This window comes from Schistocerca nitens, chromosome 4 (assembly GCF_023898315.1).
Source record: "Schistocerca nitens isolate TAMUIC-IGC-003100 chromosome 4, iqSchNite1.1, whole genome shotgun sequence".
Classification (NCBI taxonomy): domain Eukaryota; kingdom Metazoa; phylum Arthropoda; class Insecta; order Orthoptera; family Acrididae; genus Schistocerca; species Schistocerca nitens.
This window is the reverse complement of record NC_064617.1, coordinates 63,249,284-63,272,480: the sequence shown is the minus strand read 5'-3', so window position 1 is coordinate 63,272,480 and position 23,197 is coordinate 63,249,284. Positions and strand designations below refer to the sequence as shown.

The 23,197-nt window shown below is 43.3% G+C and overlaps 1 protein-coding gene across 1 annotated transcript in view; it reads left to right on the top strand.

Annotated features, from left to right (window-relative positions):
* Window positions 1–23,197, top strand: part of LOC126252120 (arylsulfatase I-like) — a 240,442-nt gene that overhangs the window by 70,050 nt on the left and 147,195 nt on the right. Inside the window, exon 6 of the mRNA XM_049952985.1 lies at window positions 2,682–2,839. Coding sequence (XP_049808942.1) covers window positions 2,682–2,839 — 158 coding nt within the window. The remainder of the gene's footprint in view (window positions 1–2,681; window positions 2,840–23,197) is intronic.

Below are 23,197 nucleotides of genomic sequence, written 5' to 3'. Positions count from 1 at the left end.
TTTCTGCTAATAAAATTAAGTCTTTTGTTTGCCTTCCCCCCTCCCAACATTTTCTATGTATTCTTTACAATTTAAATTGTTCGTAATTGTAATTCCTACGTATTCAGTTGAATTTACGGCGTTTAGAGTGGACTGATCTATCGTGTACCACAGTTTAACTGATTCTTTTCAGCACTTATGTGAATGACCTTACTCTCTTCATTATTTAGGGTCAATTACAAATTTTCGCAGCATTCAGATATCTTCTCTAAACAGTTTTCCAAAATAAATAGAATTCTCAGTCTATAGGAAGACTGTTTCAAATGGTTCAAATGGCTCTGAGCACTATGGGACTTAACATCTGAGGTCATCAGTCCCCTAGAACTTAGAACTACTTAAACTAAACTAACCTAAGGACATCACACACATCCATGCCCGAGGCGGGATTCGAACCTGCCACCGTAGCGGTCGCGCGGTTCCAGACTAAAGCGCCTTTAACCGCGTGGCCACACTGGCCGGCAAGACTGTTTCAATAGAAGACCATAAATAAAAATGAAAACATTTATAATGACCGAAAGAGCAATAGCAGAAGTCCAATATTCAACCTAATACATAGAGTACCATAAAAATACAAAGTAAAAGTGTATTATATGCACACCACCACACACATTCACACGCACACACATACCCACTCGCCAACACACACACACACACACACACACACACACACAACCACACACACACACACACACACACACACACAAAGACGTAGACACATGATATGCCCCACCACCCACTCTGCTACTTATTCTTATTGTCTTTTCATTATAAGGGATCTGAAAATATCCTCACAGATTTTCAGTGAATTGTTTCAGTTGTTATGGAATCATCTTACTTGATTCTAACTCCAGTTCACAGTTCCCCTCTAAAGTTGTAAAATCTGTTAGAAACTGCACCGTTTAAGTGTTTACTCTTTGGTACACAAACGTAAGTTGCAATTGCTACTGATGACGAAGTGTTTCTCTGCGTGAAAAAGAATCGTTGGGTGCATGACAGTCAAATTTTAGCACGTTTACTTGCTCATCAAGGCCTCTTAGCGTCTATTTAAACTATGTTACATTTTTTCTCAGACTCTATGTTTCGAAAGGAACATGGTAACCCAAACGAATGGCCTGTTCTTTAATTTCGGCCCATCTGTGCAAATGACTTGTTGTTTGAAACTTCCTGGCAAATTAAAACTGTGTGCCGGACCGAGACCTTTGCCTTTCGCGGGCAAGTACTCTACCAACTGAGCTACCCAAGCACGACTCACGCCCCGTCCTCACAGCTTTACTTCCGCCAGTACCTCGTCTCCTACCTACCAAACTTTACAGAAGCTCTCCTGCGAAACCTGCAGAACTAGCACTCCTGAAAGAACGGATACTGCGGAGCTTCGCCACAGCCTGGGGGATGTTTCTAGAATGAAATTTTCGCTCTACAGCGGAGTGTGCGCTGATATGAAACTTCCTGGCACCTTAAAACTGTGTGCCGGACCGAGACTCGAACTCGGGACCTCTGCCTTTCGCGGGCAAGTGCGTGAGTCTTGCTTGGGTAGCTCAGTTGGTAGAGCTCTTGCCCGTGAAAGGCAAAGGTCCCGAGTTCGAGTCTCGGTCCGGCACACAGTTTTAATCTGCCAATATGTTTCATATCAGCGCACACTCCACTGTAGAGTGGAAATCTCATTCTAGAAACATCCCCCAGGCTGTGGCTAAGCCATGTCTCCGCAATATCCTTTCTTTCAGCAGTGCTATTCTGCAGGTTTCGCAGGAGAGCTTCTGTAAAGTTTGGAAGGTAGGAGACGAGGTACTGGCAGAAGTAAAGCTGTGAGGACGGGGCGTGTGTCGTGCTTGGGTAGCCCAGTTGGTAGAGCACTTGCCCGTGAAAGACATAGGTCTCGAGTTCGAGTATCGGTCCGGCAGACAGTTTTAATCTGCCAGGAAGTTTCATATCAGCGCACACTCCGCTGTAGAGTGAAAATTTCAATCTAGACTTGTTGTTTGATTATAATGTAATGATATTAGTGTATATTGAGTGATAATTTTACTAAGTAAACTGTAAACTGCGGGCAGGAGACTCAGTGGTCTACATTATTTTTTCACCGAAATTATATTTGCCCTGTCCTCAAGCGAGAAACAAAATTCTGTTTTATATAGAGGTTTGATGGTGAGTTAAGTGTGTCTCAGCCAAGATCCACTTTCATGATCCATACGACTAGTCACATAATACACCTACATACTCTGTAAATTATTTAATTAATTTTGTGACAGTTGCAAATGGAAGTGTCCAAAATTTGCTTTACTGAAAAGGAATGCAAATTGAAGACGCAGATACTGAAGCGGACTAGTAACTGAATGGTATCAATACAAATCAGAGAGAAAAACGTTCGCTTAATGCTACTGCTGGGTTGGAGTTGTATTTATTATGAACTGAGTTCTGGAGTAATATAAGTAGGTAAGTGATTTCTTTTTGTTTAACGTTTGATGCGACTTGCTGCTTTAGCTTTGTCTAAAAGATATGCCATGATACACTCTTGTGAACATTGCACACTAGCCATTGGGTACTCTTAGGAAGAGTTAAGTATGTAGCTACTTAGGTTTACGGAAAAAGATGGCATGTGACTCCCAATACAAGCGTTTCTTACGGAATGTTTATTGCATCGCCAGGTGTGCTGTGGAAAATGGACGAGTCTGTGGGACGCGTTGTGGCTGCTCTTGAAGAGCGTGGGATGCTGAACAACTCCATCATAGTGTTCGCCTCGGACAACGGAGCTCCGACAACAGGTCACGAGCCCAACTGGAGTTCCAACTACCCTCTGAGAGGGGTGAGTACCCCTCTGATGCCGCACTCGCCGCGATGGCAGACTCGTAACACTTACTGTTTACAAGAAAGTTCTCACGAGACCCTCCAAAGACGGTTGACCTGTTACATAGCTTGTTATATGTTCCATAGATCACTTGAAGGATTCTTTTGTTGAAATGATGTGGAACAAGTCAGTTTAACCGATGTGTATATATGATTAACGCTACCGTTATGAACACATCATATATTAGTCCTGATCTTAGAAAAAAGTTTTGTCTTTCAGGCTATCAGTTAAGTTAGTGGATTCAGCAGTTCATAACGGTTGACGTCATATATAATTATCAAGTGATTTTTCCTTTCTTGACAATAAATACATTATTGAGATCTACGTACGTATATTTGAAATGCAAGAATTATAATAATATTAAGAAGTATGTAAAAACTCCTAATCCAGTACTGCTGTGGATGAATCTATCTTGTGCTCGCTGCTTATCAAGGATTGCGGGTTCACGAATATGTTTGATTAGTGAGACCGTAGTTGGGACTGGATATAATACTCATAGACTTTGCCCAATGTTAGACTGTTTGCCCTGTATTCATAAACAAGTGAGATTCACTGAAGTATCTGGCCGCTTCAGTGTTTCCACCATCACAGTAGGCATGAACTACGCAGAAAACTTTGAATATACGACTATTTGAGGCTGTCATAGCGTCGCTCTCTCCACCCTCCGATACCGTGACCTGATTGTTAGCACAACTGCCCACTCACATCTCTAACTGCTTCTCCTGTTATTTTGGTGACTCGCAACGTCATTCCCAGGTGTCAGACAAGGCGTACTCCAAAATTTCGAAGTGTCGGATGAATCACATCAATTTAAATGTACGGTTAAAGTTATGCCCATCGGTAATTATATGGATAATTCAGTGCATCCCTATGACATTTGGAGTCCTTAAGAGATGGTCGATACTGCTCGCATTCAGATCGTCTTTATACTAAATTGACTGCACCGACATAGAAGAGGGATGGAAGGATCACGCACACATAGAAACCAAATTCACTAGAAAAATAAATAAAAATGAAATAGAATGTGGTTATGCCGTGTATCCAACGATTCTATTTGATCAAAGGATTACGAAAACAAATTTGAATGTTGTGTAGGTAACTATTACGGTCCGCAGCTCGTGGTCTTGCGGTAGCGTTCTCGCTTCCCGCGCGGGGTCCCGGGTTCGATTCCCGGGGGGTCACGGATTTTCCCTGCATCGAGATGGCTGGGTGTTGTGTCGTCTCCAACCATCATCATCATTCATCCCCATTACGGTCGGAGGAAGGCAATGGCAAACCACCTCCGCTAGGAGCTTGCCTAGTCGGCGGTGCGGGTCTCCCGCATCGTCCCCTACGCTCCTCAGTGTATGGGACATTATAAATGTATTATGAGCGTTAGTGGCGCGATTTTATCGATGCTGTAATTAATGAATAATTATAATACATCTACCAAGTATAACTGCATTTCAAAATTGAGGTACTTTGACCTCGTGCTCGGACTGAAATGCCTCATTTCTTTCAAAAGACTTTTCTAAGAAGTTGTTAAAATGCAAGGTGAGAGATGGTGTTATGACAAGCTTAGCAGGGATAGACCATGGCAGCCATCCTCCAGAAAAACATTACGTCACTGCGAATAAGTGATGGTTCTGTTACTAAAGCAGAACATAATGTCTGAAAGAGAAACCAAAGACGAAAGTTGGACCCACGAAAAAAGCATAAAAGTAAACACACGTAAAATGGTCGGTGTAGAAAGGGAGAATTAATTTAAAGCTAGGTTTTTCGTTGCCAGAAGTGTCTGTTACATTATATCAGCACCTACATTCAGTATCTAAAATTTTAGGATGTACATTAGACATGAGTTACCATGTGAAGCAGTCTATTAGTTCTTGGCCGGTAGCATGCAATTAAATAAGCGCAGATAATTCAACAGAATTATATCGGTGGCGTATGTTATGTTGGTAGCCTTTGTTTACAGTCAGAAGGATCTGGAAATTTTATGAGATAACATGTACACAGAAGTGAATACTGTTGTCAATGAAATGCGTGAGCGGGCAGATGGTTCCTACTCGCCGCATGTAAAAGGAAGGATGTTTCATGTGCCTGCGTACTTAATAATCCATTACGTTTACAAAACTGGATAGATATGTCACGTGCCAATTCTTACAAGGTTTGCCTGAAACTGCCATTTAAAAGAATGCCATCACATTCTTTTCTTGAACAGATCTTTTAACTGTTTTTCAATATGATTCTCCTGAAGCATTTTCTACAGAAAAGGCCATACACCATATTTCAAATATAGTCCTGGAAACATTAAACGGGAAAAACTGTCACCACTGCTGTATTCTGTGACTTTGCCAAAGGATTTGATTTAGGGGACCAAAATACTGCCAGTAACAAACTAAAATATTACAGCTTTAATGGCATTCATCTTTTTTCATAGCAGAAGGATACAATCTGTCACAGGAATAATATTAAGCTTAGAATAGGTATATGTAATTTTTGGCAACTTTTTTGTGTTCAGGTCTACAGAGTCTACATATTTCCTGAAAGAAAATATTGTCCTTTGTAGGCTGTAAAATTATTCCTTTATTTATGGCACTAATGGCCAGTTATTACTGTGAAGTCATTGTGAAACACATAGGAAGTGTTACTACACATTATACAGTGTCAGATACGACATCCCAATCAGTTCATCAGCCAGTATCAACTACATATTAACATGGCATGCCTAGTATCGCATATGAACAGAGAGGCTGTAAAACACACAGTGCAAAAGAATTACAGGATCACTTTTTGAAACCGCGTCATTTTGCCCACGGCGTCACAGAAGTTTAAAATTTGGCTAATAGGTGCCTGCTACCTTCCTCTGTAGTGGTGCAAAAGCGTGGCGCCCTGGTTCGTCACCATGGGGCACCGTGACGTTTCAAACAGCAAGGTGTCGACATATCTGAAAGGAAGGCCAGAGCTCAGAAGTTCATGTGAGGTGTAAAGCTTGCCCCGCACTTGTTCTTGATAGCCTGTTTGAGTTGCAGCAAAATTCTGCAATACTGCCCAGCACTAATTGTTGCACCATTTCGAAAAGTAGAGGTCCTTCGTCGAAAAAGAGACCCAACATCTATCTTTCGCTCTCCAGCCAAGAGCAGGCTTTTTTTTGTACAAGGGAAGTTTGGATGCCGCCATTCTATACTTATTCGATTGGAGGCAGGGTCGATGGGGTGTCACTATGTTTCATCACGTACCTCAGTCTCCACAGATGGGTCAGACAAACTCACAACCTCCCCGCCTATTGATTCCCTGAGAGATGCATGGACACAAAGTTTGCACAAACCTTGCCATAAGGAAGCTTCTCATGGATTACATGATCAACGGACCCTTTGCTTATCGATAGTAGAAATTTAAGAAAACGAGCTTAAGCTATGGGAAAAAGTACTACAAGAATAGCAATATTCCAGACAGCTAATCCACGAGAACAGTTATTTTCAACGTCAGCCTTTTCCAGCCTTTATGGTCTGATTGCGGGTCTCTAGATACTTCTGATATTTTCCTGAAGTTTAACTGTTGAGTTGTTACCATGTCAGATATAGTTATCATGGTGTCCATGACAAGAGAGTTAAGGACTGTCCCCCATGACCCTCACCCTTTGGTACAGATGTTGCTGCATACCAGCTAGCAGGTAGACTATTGCACTGAATATGAACATGGTTTCGCACGGAGTGGTACAGTGCTGTAGTCAGCTGGTGTATTGTAGCGCTGTGCCCCGACATTTTTTCAGTTGGGTTACGGATAGTATAGTGTAGTGCTGCACCCAGTTGCGGTAGGTGATTATACGGTACAAGGCAGGTGAGGCTCATGAGGGGCAATCCATATATCCCTCCGTCCCTGCCATACGCAAAATGTGTGTTTGTGTGTGCCTGTCAGTGTGTGTGTTTAAATTATTCGGTACATTTGCGTGTCTCTGATTCATCATGTCCGCTTCATTGATCTAAAGTGTCTAGCAGCCTCCAAATGCTTGGTAGAAGAAGTCTATCTGATGAACACTTTCAAATGTGCGTGGTGACTTCAACGACTACCTACATGTTAAATTTCTCAAGTTCATGTCTTTCAGGCCTGAGAAACAACGTTTCCTACATGAGTAACACAATGTGATGGCTGTAACAATGCTAGACAAAACAACAAAAACTCATCTAAAGACATGTAATCAAACCATGTATTTTGGAAATGGCTGGTGTTAAAACTTGCTCTCCTGATGGAGCAGATGTTGGGAATATCGCAGTAGCTGCCAGTTCTTAAAATGCTCTTAGCGCTAGCTTACGTTTATTTTCTTCGAATTTCAAACTTACATTCACCACGTCTTGGGAAATCCATATTCCTGGCAGCGATTGTGTGACAGTCTCTTTCCATTTCCGCAGCAATGCTATAGGAAGACCCTTGATAATGGTCATACTTTGGAAGCATCTGTGATAAGCGGCACCAGGAAATAAAACTCTTAGTTGTTCCAGGGGAGCGATACAAGGGCGGATGTAAGTCAGAAATTCTCTGCTTTCTCTAAGTGGCTGGAATGTCACATGTGAATAGCACGCTATAAAATGTGATAACTCTGTTTGCCATAGTAACGACTGAACTGTTAAATTCCGCCTAATGTAAAATGTGATAGCAGGAAAGCATCTAAGGACTGTGTCGTAGACTCTCCCTGCTTCTGTAGGATGAGATGGGAAGATCCCTCCGCTAAAAGGAACCTGGATTTTGAGCTCTGATTTATAACTGTGGAAATGGACAGCTCGCATCTGATCTTGTCGAAATGCTAGCAATACGGAAATACATTTCAAAAATCAGTATGGGTTGTATATGGTCTGGAATTATACAGGGTGAGTCACCTAACGTTACCGCTGGATATATTTCGTAAACCACATCAAATACTGACTAACGGATTCCACAGACCGAACGTGAGGAGCTAGTGTAATTGTTTAATGCAAACCGTACAAAAATGCACGGAAGTATGTTTTTTAACATAAACATACGTTTTTTTTCAATGGAACCACGTTAGTTTTGTTAGCACATCTGAACATATAAACAAATACGTAATCAGTGCCGTTTGTTGCATTGTAAAATGTTAATTACATCCGGAGATGTTGTAACCTAAAGTTGACGCTTGAAACCTCCGACGTTCAGTTACGTGTTGTAACAAACACGGGCCACGGTCGGCGAGCAGCATCTGCAGGGACATGTTTACGATGACGACCGTGTTTACGAGTGTGGCTGTAGTGCACTGTTGTGGTTTGGTCTAGCTGTCGCCGTGTCCGCATGTAGCGCTTGCTGCTATTGTTATTCTGCATTCGCCTCCGCACGCAGACCAACTGTAGTACACCGTGTTACCAGACGTCTGTGATAGTGTAGTGTTGTAACTGTGACCATGGTGTATTCGAACTCTGAAAAGTCGGAGATGATACTCATCTATGGCGAGTGTCGACGAAATGCAGCTGAAGCCTGCAGGGTGTATGCAGAACGGTACCCGGACAGCGAGCATCCAACGTGCCGCACATTGCAAAACATCTACCGACAACTGTATGGTCGTAGCACGCAAACGGGTCCGTAACAGGCCCGTCACAGGCGAAGCGGGTGCAGTTGGTGTGTTAGCTGCTGTTTCCATGAACCCTCACATGAGTACACGGGACATTGCGAGAGCCGGTGGACTGAGTCAAAGTAGAATCTATACCAAATGCAGAGACTCTTCGTGCTCGTATTGTGGACGGCTGTGATACAATACGCCATTCTCCAGGGCTGCATTATCGCATCATGGATTCCATGCGACGGAGGGAGGATGCATGTATCCTCGCTAACGGAGGACATTTTGAACATTTCCTGTAAGAAAGTGTTTGAAGTCACGCTGGTACGTTCTGTTGCTGTGTGTTTCCATTCCATGATTAAAGTGATTTGAAGAGAAGTAATAAAATGAGCTCTAACGTGGAAAGTAAGCGTTTCCGGACGCATGTCCACTTAACATATTTTCTTTCTTTGTGTGTGAGGAATGTTTCCTGAAACTTTGGCCGTACCTTTTTGTAACGCCCTGTATATAGTTAAAGGCTACCCAGCCATTGACCTTCGTCTGTGGGATTGTGCACAGGTTGCCCAAACTCTTACGGGAATCGTCAAAGCGTGCTCGAGTAATGAATGGATTGGCAAATGTGTATAAGGTACATTACATATGTAGAATTGTGGACAGTTGTGAATGTGAGTCTCACGGGAAGCGTGCAAGGGATAAGTCCCTGCAGTCGCACTATTCATCTGTGTCCTCGGTGGCTCAGATGGATAGATCGTCTGCCATGTAAGCAGGAGATCCCGTGTTCGACTCCCGGTGGGGGCACACATATTCAGCTGTCCGCATCGAGGTATATCAACAACACCTGTCGGCAGCTGAGGGTTTCAGTTAGTCATCGTTTATTCCAGGGAAAAGCTGCACGGTCATCAACAGTATCTGTTCCTTCGAGAACAGTTACTGTCTTCATATGCTGTGTAGATAACTTGATATGTAGATAATATTTTGTGCTTCATTCCACGCCCTTCGCAATACTTCGTAATACTGTAGAGCAATTAGTCGCATGTCAACACAAGCACCGAAGTCTACATTACCTTCCTTCAATTGGGCCAACTGGCGGTGAATCGAGGAAGTACGAAACTAAAATTAGCTGTAACATGGAAATTAAGCATTTCCGGACACATGTCCACGCTTCCCGTGAGGGATAAGTCCTTGCAGTCGCGCTATTCATCTGTGTCCTCGGCCTCGCAGATGGATAGAACGTCTGCCATGTAAGCAGGAGATCCCGGGTTGGAGTTCCGGTCGTGGCACACATATTCAGCTGTCCACATCGAGGTATATCAACAACACCTGTCGGCAGCTGAGGTTTTCAGTTAGTCATCATTTATCTACAAAGTGATGGTGCGTTATGGCCATCGGATAGGATGGATAAGTGCGAAACGTATGAGGAATTTGAGAAGGCGTTTCTCGATAGGTATTGGTGCCGTGGCATGCAAGATCAATTAAGGAAATAAATATTTAACCGGGAACCTTTCTGTGCAAAATCTGGAAGTCTACGGCAATACTCTGAGAAGTACTTAAAGAAAGCAAGATACTGGGATGAGCCTATCACGTATGAGGATATTTTGCGGAATTTGAGGGCGAAACTTCCAGCTGATACGCGAGAAAAACAAAACGAAAAAAAAAAAAATAGACGCGTCAGAGGAGAATTCAGAAGAATTATTATCAGTCTTGGGTTCCTTTGACTAGATCCAAGAAGACATTAGGGCAAGAGCAGAGAGACACAGTACTTGCAGGCGAATAATGCCTCCGGCAGCTGTGCAAGCAATCAGTGTAATGCGCAAATTATTAGCTTTTCAGAGCATTCACACAAGGTTGGCGCCGGTGGCGACACCTACAACGTGCTGACATGAGGAAAGTTTCCAACCGATTTCTCATACACAAACAACAGTTGACCGGCGGTGCCTGGTGAAACGTTGTGATGCCTCGTGTAAGGAGGAGAAATGCGTACCATCACGTTTCCGACTCAGATAAAGGTCGGATTGTAGCCTATCGCGATTGCGGTTTATCGTATCGCGACATTTCTGCTCGCGTTGTTCGAGATCCAATGACTGTTAGCAGAATATGGAAGCGGTTGCCTCAAGAGGGTAATACGGAACGCCGTGCTGGATCACAACGGCCTCGTATCACTAGGAGTCGAGATGACAGACGTCTCATCCGCATGGCTGTAACGGATCGTGCAGCCACGTCTCGATCCCTGAGTCAACGGATGGGGACGTTTACAAGACAATAACCATCTGCACGAACAGTTTGACGACGTCTGCAGCAGCAATGGTTGTCAGTTTGGAGATCATGGCTGCGGTTACCATTGACGCTGCATCACAGACAGGAGCGCCTGCGATGGTGTACTCAACGACGAACCTGGGTGCACGAATGGCAAAACATCATTTTTCGGATGAGTCCAGGTTGTGTTTACAGCATAATGATGGTCGCATCCGTGTTTATGGAAGCCTGTATTCGTCATCGCCATACTGGCGTAACACCCGGCGTGATGGTATGGGGTGCCATTGGTTACACGTCTCGGTCACCTCTTGTTCGCATTGACGCCACTTTGAACGGTGGACGTTATATTTCAGATGTGTTACGACCCGTGGCTCTACCCTCCATTCGATCCCTACGAAACCCTACATTTCAGCAGGATAATGCACGACCGCATGTAGCAGGTCCTGTACGGGCCTTTCTGGATACAGAAAATGTTCGGCTGTTGCCCTGGACAGCACATTCTCCAGATCTGTCACCAATTGAAAACGTCTGGTCAATGGTGGCCGAGCAACTAGCTCGTCACAATACGCCAGTCACTGCTCTTGGTGAACTGTGGTATCGTGTTGAAGCTGCATGGGCAGCTCACCTGTACACGCCATCCAAGCTCTGTTTGACTCAATGCCCAGGCCTATCAAGGCCATTATTACGGCCGAAGGTGGTTGGTCTGGATAATGATTTCTCTGGATCTATGCATCCAAACTGCGTGAAAATGTAATCACATGTCAGTTCTAGTATAATATATTTGTCCAATGAATACCATTTTATCATCTTCATTCGTTCTTGGTGTAGCAATTTTAATGGCCAGTAGTGTAATTCCGACCGAAACGTGGCTCGGAGGAGCGGTCGAGGAATGCCATGGGCAGACAGTTCGCATGACGAGATACAACGAGGGAAAGTTAATAAAAGAGGAGCTTTGTGCTAACTTAACCAAATGTATCGGAACCCATATCCGCAATTAAAGGTATAATAGAGGTTATTCCAGTGACTGTAGTTTTGGATAAGGTTCAAAATGGCTCTGAGCACTATGGGACTCAACATCTTAGGTCATAAGTCCCCTAGAACTTAGAACTACTTAAACCTAACTAACCTAAGGACATCACACACACCCATGCCCGAGGCAGGATTCGAACCTGCGACCGTAGCAGTCCCACGGTTCCGGACTGCAGTGCCAGAACCGCTAGACCACCGCGGCTGGCTTTGGATAAGGGCGGATTGGTAAATGCAGTACGGACTTTTCTTACCTAACACTGCAAGATACTAGGAGCTTTTGGCAAGCGATCCCAAAATTTAAGAATGCAGACGAAACTAAAATTTAATCTAGGAAATGCAGCGATAACATCGACTCTGTTCTTAGATTCAGTACTATCCGAGAGAAGGACGCAAACTCAGATTTCTCTACAGGGAAGGTACATTTTTGGATCGACAGAGACATAGCCCACGTAGACTTTTAATGAACAAAGTAAGAGCATATGGAAATTCAGACCAATTCTGTGATTGGATTGAAGAGTTCCTAGATAACAGAACGCAGTATGTCATTCACAATGGAGAGAAGTCTTCCGAAGTACGAGTGATTTCAGGTGTGCCGCAGGGGAGTGTCATAGGACCGTTGCTATTCACAATATACATAAATGACCTTGTGGATGACATCGGAAGTCCACTGAGGCTTTTTGCAGATGATGCTGTGGTGTATGGAGAGATCGTAACAATGGAAAATTGTACTGAAATGCAGGAGGATCTGCAGCGAATAGACGTATGGTGTAGGGAGTGGCAATTGAGTCTCAATGTAGACACGTGTAATGTGCTGCGAATACATTGAAAGATAGATCCCTTATCATTTAACTACAAAATAGCAGGTCAGCTACTGGAAGCAGTTAATTCCATAAATTATCTGGGAGTACGCATTAGGAGTGATTTAAAATGGAATGATCATATAAAGTTGATCGTCGGTAAAGCGGATGCCAGAATGAGATTCATTGGAAGAATCCTAGGGAAATGCAATCCGAAAACAAAGGAAGTAGGTTACAGTACGCTTGTTCGCCCACTGCTTGAATACTGCTCAACAGTGTGGGATCCGTACCAGATAGGATTGATAGAAGAGATAGAGAAGATCCAACGGAGAGCAGCGCGCTTCGTTACAGGATCATTTAATAATCGCGAAAGCGTTACGGAGATGATAGATAAACTCCAGTGGAAGACTCTGCAGGAGAGACGCTCAGTAGCTCGGTACGGGCTTTTGTTAAAGTTTCGAGGACATACCTTCACCGAAGAGTCAAGCAGTATATTGCTCCCTCCTACGTATATCTCGCGAAGAGGCCATGATGATAAAATCAGAGAGATTAGAGCCCACACAGAAGCATACCGACAATCCTTCTTTCCACGAACAATACGAGACTGGAATAGAACCGATAGAGGTACTCAGGGTACCCTCCGCCACACACCGTCAGGTGGCTTGCGGAGTATGGATGTAGATGTAGATGTAGACTTGCTATGAAAAAAGGGAAAACATGGAAGATACTGCCGAGGGGCAAAGTTACAATTAATAATAAAATGCCGCCGCCAATTCAAGACAAGTTCGATTAGAATAATGCAATTAGTATAAGTATCCGAGCAGATACAATAGAAGTTAAGTGAGCCAGAGCACCTTAACAAGAGCAGAATACACAATTGCCTGCTCTATTATGCAAGGTTACGAGAGTATTCGAAGAGATACTAGGAATTATCAAGGGTTATACATGTCATCTGAATGTTAAGCCACACAGAACATACTGCATAGTTTCTATTCCGTTCCTTGGAAAAAACGCAATGCAGTGGATCAAGAAATACAGAGGATGTTAGACTGGAGTCTGATGGAACCTTCAAACAATCTCGTTGTGAAACAACAACTTGGAAAAGTCCGTCTAGTACTCGATGCTCGTGTAACTAACACAATTATTGTACAAGTATGCACTCACCCAGAAAATTCATATTAGCTGATTCAAAAATTAAATGCAGTGAAGTATTTTACAACAATTGATTTCCGTGCTTCAGACTGGCAGTTCAAGTTAGATGAAGATTCAAGAAAGTATACTGCATTTGTGTACGCCAGTAGGAGTTAACATTTCAAGGTTCTTAGATTTGATTTGAATATCAGTGCAGGGGTATTCATATCCGCATCAGATGCAGCATTAGGACCTGAACTAAGAAGTCAGCCAACATTATTTGTCGATGACATCCTGATAGCTACATATACCTGGGAAGAACATGTGAATATAGTGACAAGAGTATCAGAGAGATTTTCTACTGTGCGAATAACAGCAATTCTGCAGAAGTCACATTTCTGACTGGAGAAAATAAAATTCTTAGGACATTTGATAAATTCAAGAGGTATTTTACCTGATGAAAAGAAGATCAGTACAATAAAAAGTTTTCCTGTGCCTAGAACGAAAAGGCAGTTCAAAGCATTTCTTGGTCTTGCATCGTTTTTTCGTCGATTCATTGAGGATCAATCAACGAATTCTGGGCCATTATTAAATTTGTTAATGAAGAATGGGCATTGGCAGTGGATTGAGGAATATCAATGAGCATTCGAAACCATCAAGCAAGCTTTGTCCAATGTAAAGTTTCTATATCATCCTGATATGTCAGTCGAATTTGGATTAATGACTGACGCTTCATCTGTTGGTTTGGGTGTATGTCTGTTCCATACTCGAATAATAAATGGCAAGCCCACCTTTTGCCCAATAGCTTTCGCTAGGAGAACACTGTCAAGTTGCGAAAGATCTTATACTACAACAAAAGAGGAATCTCTTGCAGTAGTGTGGGCGTTCAAAATGTTTCAGTATTATTTATGTGGAGCAAAAACCACAGTATATTGTGACCATCAAGCTCTTAGCTTTTTACAAACCTGTAAGCTATTACATGCAAGATTGGGAGGGTGGACGGAATACCAATTTCATATTGTTTACATCCAAGGAAAGGAGAATATGATAGATGATGCGTTATCTCGTCTTCCAGAAGTATAAGATGAAGGCATCATCTCGGAGGAAAATGAAAACGATTTTGCTATATCACTGATGAGAGATCGGGTAAGCCGAAGATACTCTTTAAAGTTATGTGGAGATATGACGAACTCAACAAAGTGATCCAAGGTGGGTAAACATTGACAGAAATTAGAAGATCTACAAGATGAAATAAGCCAGTACTACAAGGTAGTGAATGATGTACTATTTCATGTATGTGTATATACCCGAAGAATATGAGGAGAGGTTAAAAACGTATAATTACAACAATTGGAGACATTCTGGTGTTGCGAGATGTACAAACAAAATGAGAATGAACTGTTACTTCCCGGACTTAGGTAAGACAGTAAGAAGAGTAATGATAAAATGAGTAATATGTCAGAAAACAAAAATCGAACAACAGAGGTAGTAAAGGCCTGTTACATTCGATCATTCCTGAAAAACCACTAGTTACTTTATCGGTCGATATCTGTGGACCGTTACCGAAGGTTAAAGAAGGCTGTAAATGTATTGTTGGTTTCTTGGACGTATTTACCAAATATGTCTATACCAAATATATCTGTGGACCGTTACGGAAGGTTAAAGAAGGCTGTAAATGTATTGTAGGTTTCTTGGACGTATTTACCAAATATGTAAAATTCTTCCAAACTGCTACAGTACTACAAATTCTGAATCGTCCATTCAGTGTCTACATTCCACTTGTTTCGAAGCCGAACGTGGTATTATCCGACAATGCTACAAATTTTACCGTATATATGTGGAGTCATGTAACTATTATCCGGGCACGAACCCGACTGTGACGGTTTTTCGTGAATTAAACAGATATGCGAACCTTTTGCCATGCGAAATAAGCAAGATGAATAGAATATCTCGATAGTTTTGAGGAAACCATAAACAATTTGCTTATACGTCAACAGAAATGCATTAGATTATTCATAGTGATTATGTAAATAGATATGTTTTGTATCGGCAAAATAACTTCTAGTTTTACTAAGGAAAAGTTAATTATGATGTTTCTTAATTTCAGTGAGGACTTTAGTTATTAGTGGATACCTGTTTCAATTTTTTATGAAAATGTTAGTATTAGGTACACAAGAACATACACAACAAGAGCATATGACTGCATACATTCAAGGCAATGGCATATGACTGTAGATGATTAAATATTTTTAAGACAAAAGTCAGTTTACTTGGTGGAGATTTTACGAAATATGGTTGAAATAGATTACAAATGAGAATATGAGGAGGGACAATGCTGGAACAGGTTGAGCGAGACATGTGTGATCGTCGTGGGGTGTCTGAAATTAAGTTCTCATTATTTAAAGTAAGAATTATGACAACAGGTTAAGAGGACAGACTGAGCTGAATTTATGCAGATTCGGAAGTAGTAAATAAATTTGTAATTGAATTCTGTAAAGGTTAGAATTAGTTTTGAAGACTGACAGAAGTGCGGATTAGTGACGTATATTGTGAACAATAAAGAACTTCCAGTGAAGTATTGTGTGTTACCAGAAGCAAAATAAGTTATAAACACGTGATGGTGCAGTGTCACAAAAAGGAACTAGCGAAGGGACTCAAGAGTGATTATCTGTGTGCTAAAGAGCAAAGATATACTCAAGTGCGGCATATACGATTATCGTGCTTCATTAAAATAGTAATAAAGGGAATTATCACCAGGCTGTGTTATCACGTGAATGTGTTGATATGTACTCTGATATTCGTAAGTGACTATATAAAGACAAAAATTATAAATGTGACGAAAGATTACCTGAGTTTGAGCTATAAAGTTGTGTACTACTACCTCCGAACCTCTGCATTCAGACCAGTAGAGTGAGAATGAAAAGTATATGTACTAACCCGTTCTCTCACAGCTCCTTCCCATGAGTAACTATTAGTATTGATACTTGTTCTGGGGTATGTTACATGTTCACACATCACTGCCCCGTGAATGGCCATATGAGGGTACGATCCAGCATTTCTTCTACCTGAGGATCAACGCTGTTCCCAACCGCCCCACACACACTAGCAAGAGGGTCGTCGTCTGTCTCTCACCACACCTACCCGGCACCTTCCACCAGACATCGTGCTGGCGTCGCTACCGAGATTATCTTCACATTTATTTATACGTGCTCCACCAATTCAGGAAGACATTGTATAAAAACAGTTTCACATATGTCAGGTAAGATGTTAAATAATTTTTGTAAATGATTGGGTGGAACATAAGGTTAAATTAGCCTTGTTATACACTCCTGGAAATTGAAATAAGAACACCATGAATTCATTGTCCCAGGAAGGGGAAACTTTATTGACACATTCCTGGGGTCAGATACATCACATGATCACACTGACAGAACCACAGGCACATAGACACAGGCAACAGAGCTTGCACAATGTCGGCACTAGTACAGTGTATATCCACCTTTCGCAGCAATGCAGGCTGCTATTCTCCCATGGAGACGATCGTAGAGATGCTGGATGTAGTCCTGTGGAACGGCTTGCCATGCCATTTCCACCTGGCGCCTCAGTTGGACCAGCGTTCGTGCTGGACGTGCAGACCGCGTGAGACGACGCTTCATCCAGTCCCAAACATGCTCAATGGGGGACAGATCCGGAGATCTTGCTGGCCAGGGTAGTTGACTTACACCTTCTAGAGCACGTTGGGTGGCACGGGATACATGCGGACGTGCATTGTCCTGTTGGAACAGCACGTTCCCTTGCCGGTCTAGGAATGGTAGAACGATGGGTTCGATGACGGTTTGGATGTACCGTGCACTATTCTGTGTCCCCTCGACGATCACCAGTGGTGTACGGCCAGTGTAGGAGATCGCTCCCCACACCATGATGCCGGGTGTTGGCCCTGTGTGCCTCGGTCGTATGCAGTCCTGATTGTGGCGCTCACCTGCACGGCGCCAAACACGCATACGCCCATCATTGGCACCAAGGCAGAAGCGACTCTCATCGCTGAAGACGACACGTCTCCATTCGTCCCTCCATTCACTGTCGCGACACCACTGGAGGCGGGCTGCACGATGTTGGGGCGTGAGCGGAAGACGGCCTAACGGTGTGCGGGACCTTAGCCCAGCTTCATGGAGACGGTTGCGAATGGTCCTCGCCGATACCCCAGGAGCAACAGTGTCCCTAATTTGCTGGGAAGTGGCGGTGCGGTCCCCTACGGCACTGCGTAGGATCCTACGGTCTTGGCGTGCATCCGTGCGTCGCTGCGGTCCGGTCCCAGGTGGACGGGCACGTGCACCTTCCGCCGACCACTGGCGACAACATCGATGTACTGTTGAGACCTCACGCCCCACGTGTTGAGCAATTCGGCGGTACGTCCACCCGGCCTCCCGCATGCCCACTATACGCCCTCGCTCAAAGTCCGTCAACTGCACATACGGTTCACGTCCACGCTGTCGCGGCATGCTACCAGTGTTAAAGACTGCGATGGAGCTCCGTATGCCACGGCAAACTGGCTGACACTGACGGCGGCGGTGCACAAATGCTGCGCAGCTAGCGCCATTCGACGGCCAACACCGCGGTTCCTGGTGTGTCCGCTGTGCCGTGCGTGTGATCATTGCTTGTACAGCCCTCTCGCAGTGTCCGGAGCAAGTATGGTGGGTCTGACACACCGGTGTCAATGTGTTCTTTTTTCCATTTCCAGGAGTGTAGATTTTCCATGCCTTGCCACAGGAACGATTGTCCGAGTTGGAAAGCTATTCTGACCTGAATTCCATTGCCACAGAGTTACTTAAACGGTTAATGTCAAATTTAAATAATGATGATCCGTAGCGAGCGATAATGAAAGCTGATCCGATTGATGTTAGTGATTCGATTGCATAAGCGGCAAAAGTTGTCAACCGCCACAAGCAAAGTCCACTCACTGATACTGTACTAAATCAATAGTCATTGTTCACTGTACTTTTGGCGCTACGTTGTCTGAGGAAAGAAAAGAGGAAATACGATATACTAATCTGTGCATAATTATTAATTTTTGTGTGACCAATTGATATTGTGGTTAACGGCATATACCGACTGCGAGAATCGAATGTTCCGTGCTACGAACGCATCTCTGTGTCTTACGAACCGAAGATTTGTCTGATGGAGTCTTTGCGAAGGAAATGGAGAGATCGGACGTGTCAGAGAAGGCGAGAGATCGTGTTGTTGTAAGACGCCATTACGGTATATAGTAAAAGTTCAAATAGTTGTTTGGACAAAATAAAATCAAATCACTAACATCAAGTATTCAAGGTGCGTATATCTCCATACCGAAATTAGTTAATTATCACAGCACAGATATTACTAGACGTAAATCACCCGCAGGTGAAGTTTGGAACGATAGTGCGAACATTCATTTTCCACAGTCAGAATTCGCCGAGAGGTTATCTCCGAATTAATACACATTAACTTGCTAGATTTTTCGACCTATCATCCAGACTCATCAAACAATATAGCCGAACGATCTGCGTAGCGAGTAAAGGTTATAGAGATTTCAGGTGGAGTAGATAACGACGAATTGTCGCTGAGAATACGACTGTTGCTCTCCTGTGGTATTTAAAACTAAATATTTATATTATCCAGATTTTCAGGAGAGTAAAGATAAAAGGAAATAAGAAACTAAGTTACACCAACCAAACTAATAACTGAAATAAAAGCGCACATAAAGAATATCGCGGGTGGCCCGAAACGACGGTTAAAATATCGCACTTCATTCCGTTTCTCAGTGCATACTGATATGTCATGGAAAGAGAGGGGTGGGGGAGCAGACGTGAGCTCTGCCCCAATAGTGGGTGCCCTGCCTTCCACATCTCATTAAATAAAGAGTATACAAATTTAACTGAACAATATGTTGTTACTTCAGTAGACATTGATTTGAATTTCAAGTTGTGAGATTGTTCCTCTCCAGCACTCAGCACAGACGGAGTCTTTTTCCTACCAGTTTCCAGGTGGGAGATTTGGTAGAGTGGGGAGGCCTGCAGATTTCCTACAGGGTGAGGTGCAATTAACTGATCAATTTCATTAATTAGTCGATTACTTTGATATCAAATGTGTGCTCATATGGGTAAGGTAGAGGGTTATAAACTTCGAAGACGGGTACGGTAGGGGGAGGAGTGGTGGGTTTCCTAGAAGGACTTACCCCTACTGGGTCACAAATCAACCCACAGGGTATTATAATTGAGTTGGCATAACAGAAGATTCAGGGCAGGGGTAGGTGAATAATTTGCCCCTGAATGTATGCAAGCCGCACAGATAACTTGCTCCAGAACCAACTTTGTTCCAGTACTGATGATACATAACATTATTAGCATTCAGTTCATTATCTACAGGGAAATTCCCATTGAAAGCTTCTGACTTGTAGAGGAGAGTGGGCAGATAATTTTGAATTGGTACCCATACCTGGAAACGTAGCATTTCGATGCTACAACTGTTTGAAACCATACTAGTATCTCGGCCACTTTAAGATGTAATTTATTGGGGATGACCCAGTACATCACTTGTTTAACAGTTCTACTCATTAATAGCCAAAGACATTGCTCGTGACCTCGTAGACAGTTTCTCTTCAGCGTCATGTAGTACACCCTGTTCCAATTCAGGTATATGACGTATCCTTGGAGCACCACAGTCATGTGTGCTAACTTTGAAGTTACCCTTTCTCGAAGCTGTAGTATAACTGTGGTGAAAATGGTGTATGGTGGAGTCTGACGTTGCGGAGAACGATATTAATAAAGGCGACAAGTAGCTCATCCATTACATGAGCTTAGCCATTCAAAGGGACCGTAACAGCGTATTGTACAATCGTGTACCGCCGGCCGGAATGGCCGAGCGTTTCTAGGCGCTACGGTCTGGAACCGCGCGACCGCTACGGTTGCAGGTTCGAATCCTGCCTCGGTCATGGATGTGTGTGATGTCCTTAGGTTAGATAGGTTTAAGTAGTTCTAAGTTCTAGGTGACTGATGACCTTAGAAGTTAAGTCACATAGTTCTCAGAGCCATTTGAGCCTTTTCGAATCGTGTACCCTACCCTGTTGCTCAAAAACTCACAGACAGACGTTAAATAGCATCAGATGGTTCGACGTAACCAGCCCCCACCCTAACTACCCTTTTGCATACCTATCTAGCATACTTGTTTTCAAACCTTAATAGCATGGAAACGATGTCTTTCTGGACATAGGTTCCTATTCAAAATATTATGTACTCACTCCCGCTCTTCAAGTCCTATAGTCTGTAACGGCAAATTCCGAACATTCCGTATGTGTACCCGCATTCTAGGCCGTCACAACCAAGTATTTTACACTCTGTGTATGTAACTCAGCACCATAGAAGGACCGACGGCATTCAGTGATATATAAAACTCAATTTTTAAGTGTACGTAGTTGAACCGTGATTTATTTTCAAAGAATATTCTTAAGAATTTATTTTATGTGCTACCGATTCATCAAGAACATTAACACATTTAATCAAACTATGTAAGCATGGAAGTAGTAGTAACTGATGAAATCATAACCAAATTCCTTTTAACAAATGGGAATTTTATTCACTTTAATAGTGCCAAAAAGCATTTTTTAAAAGAAACAGATTTAAAATTATAATCAGAAAGCACCCTCTAAATATCAAAGTTACAATTTATTCAGATACAGAAAGAAACAAGTTTTGACTGTATGAGCTTTTGGGGAGAGAAAATTGCCGCTCCCTTTTGACATGGTCGTAGTTACGACCGCTCACAACAGCCTCTGAAAGACTACACTGGTGCATATCTGCAACACACCAGATAACTTTAAACTAAGAGTTTTAACAATTTACACAAGCACACAACTATGCACCACCGTATGAGGGATGGGAATCGTACAAAAAAACTAACAATTAAAATATTAATCTGGCCACCGAGGATGCAACTTGATTTTACTTTTAAGAAAAGTCTTACGGTGAAAGGGTGGCAATTTTATATACGCAAATGATCATTTAAACTAAAGCCCATGAAATGAAATCTGATATAAAATTTTACAAGGTTGGCCAAACAATATTAAGATGTTCTACAGTACCCAGATACCGCCTCTCAAGATCATAGGCAATAACATCAAAGTTTCCAAAGATCAAAACATATTTCAGGTATTAGGCCGTTACACTCCAAGCAATAAATTCGTTAACACACCAAATCAGACAAACATTACAGAGGCAGCTACTAACGTACGGTAGACTGATAGGGAGATTACCGAACAACCCGAACCTTAGGTTGCTCTAAAACGCCCCTACTCCACAAGGGAAAAACGGACCAACCAATTTATAAACAACCACCTTACCGCGGCTAGGCAAACGGAGAAGAATGGTAGGACATCCCCAAAACAAAGCTACTGGTGACCTCACCAACAAAACTTAACTTCTAACAAAAAAAAAAACGATTTCTCGAGAAGACCTGGCGTAGCACCCCCAAATCGCTCTCCCGAACCGTCCGCTGCCAGCCGCTTCAACGGACGCAGGAAGGCGCGCCGATCTCCCTTCTCACGGCGTCGCAGCTCGGACAGGCCAGACTGATGTCGTGGGTTGACTCCTGTTGCTCTCCTTTCGACCGCAAAGTCACTATCCCTCGCTATACGCCACAGCCCACTGCACTCACGTGGCGACCTCACATGCGCTGACGCTCAAGACGGACAAGTCATCGTGAGTCTCAGTGCACGACCGAACAACCGATCGATCCAACCGCCAATGACCATTGCCTGAGCAAACTCGAGCAGACTGGCGGCCTAACGCGCAGACTCAGATGCAGGAACTAAGCGCCGACCGGGCGACCACTCGGTGAGTTCTCTTACTGGCGGAGTGGAAAGACTCCCATTTTGCCGGCTTTAAAGGTCGATCCGAACGACAGACAGAAAGACAGACAGACACTAACTGCCTAACAAATGCAGACGAGAGACAGACTAGCAAGCTGTGGACGAGAGACTGACCGACTAGCGAGCTCATAGCACCCCTTAAATTCACGTGAACAGGCAACCTTTCCCCATTCCCACCAGAGGGAGACATCAAAGCTGCGATTGCCAGAGCGGCGCCACCGCCAGAAACGGAGGGCGACTGCTTCACACTACGCGCTGCGGCGCGCTCTTCAAAACAGCAGTTTTCACCACGGCTCAGTAGTGTAAATAAACATGTAATGTGTTACTTTTTGTAGATGTTTGTTTTTATTGGCCGACCGGTGTGGCCGAGTGGTTCTAGGCGCTTCAGTATGGAACCCCGCGACCGCTACGTTTGCAGGTTTGAACCCTGCCTCGGGTATGGATGTTTATGATGTCCTTAGGTTAGTTAGGTTTAAGTAGTTCTAAGTTCTAGGGGACTGATGACCTCAGATGTTAAGTCCCATAGTGCTCAGAGTCATTTGAACCGTTTTTTGTTTTTATTGGCCACTCCACTAATGACACAACAGCACAAGACTACATCAGGAAACGATTGAGGAGAACAAATTCAAGACATCTCTTACTTGCAACAGACTTTGGTTCTAAAG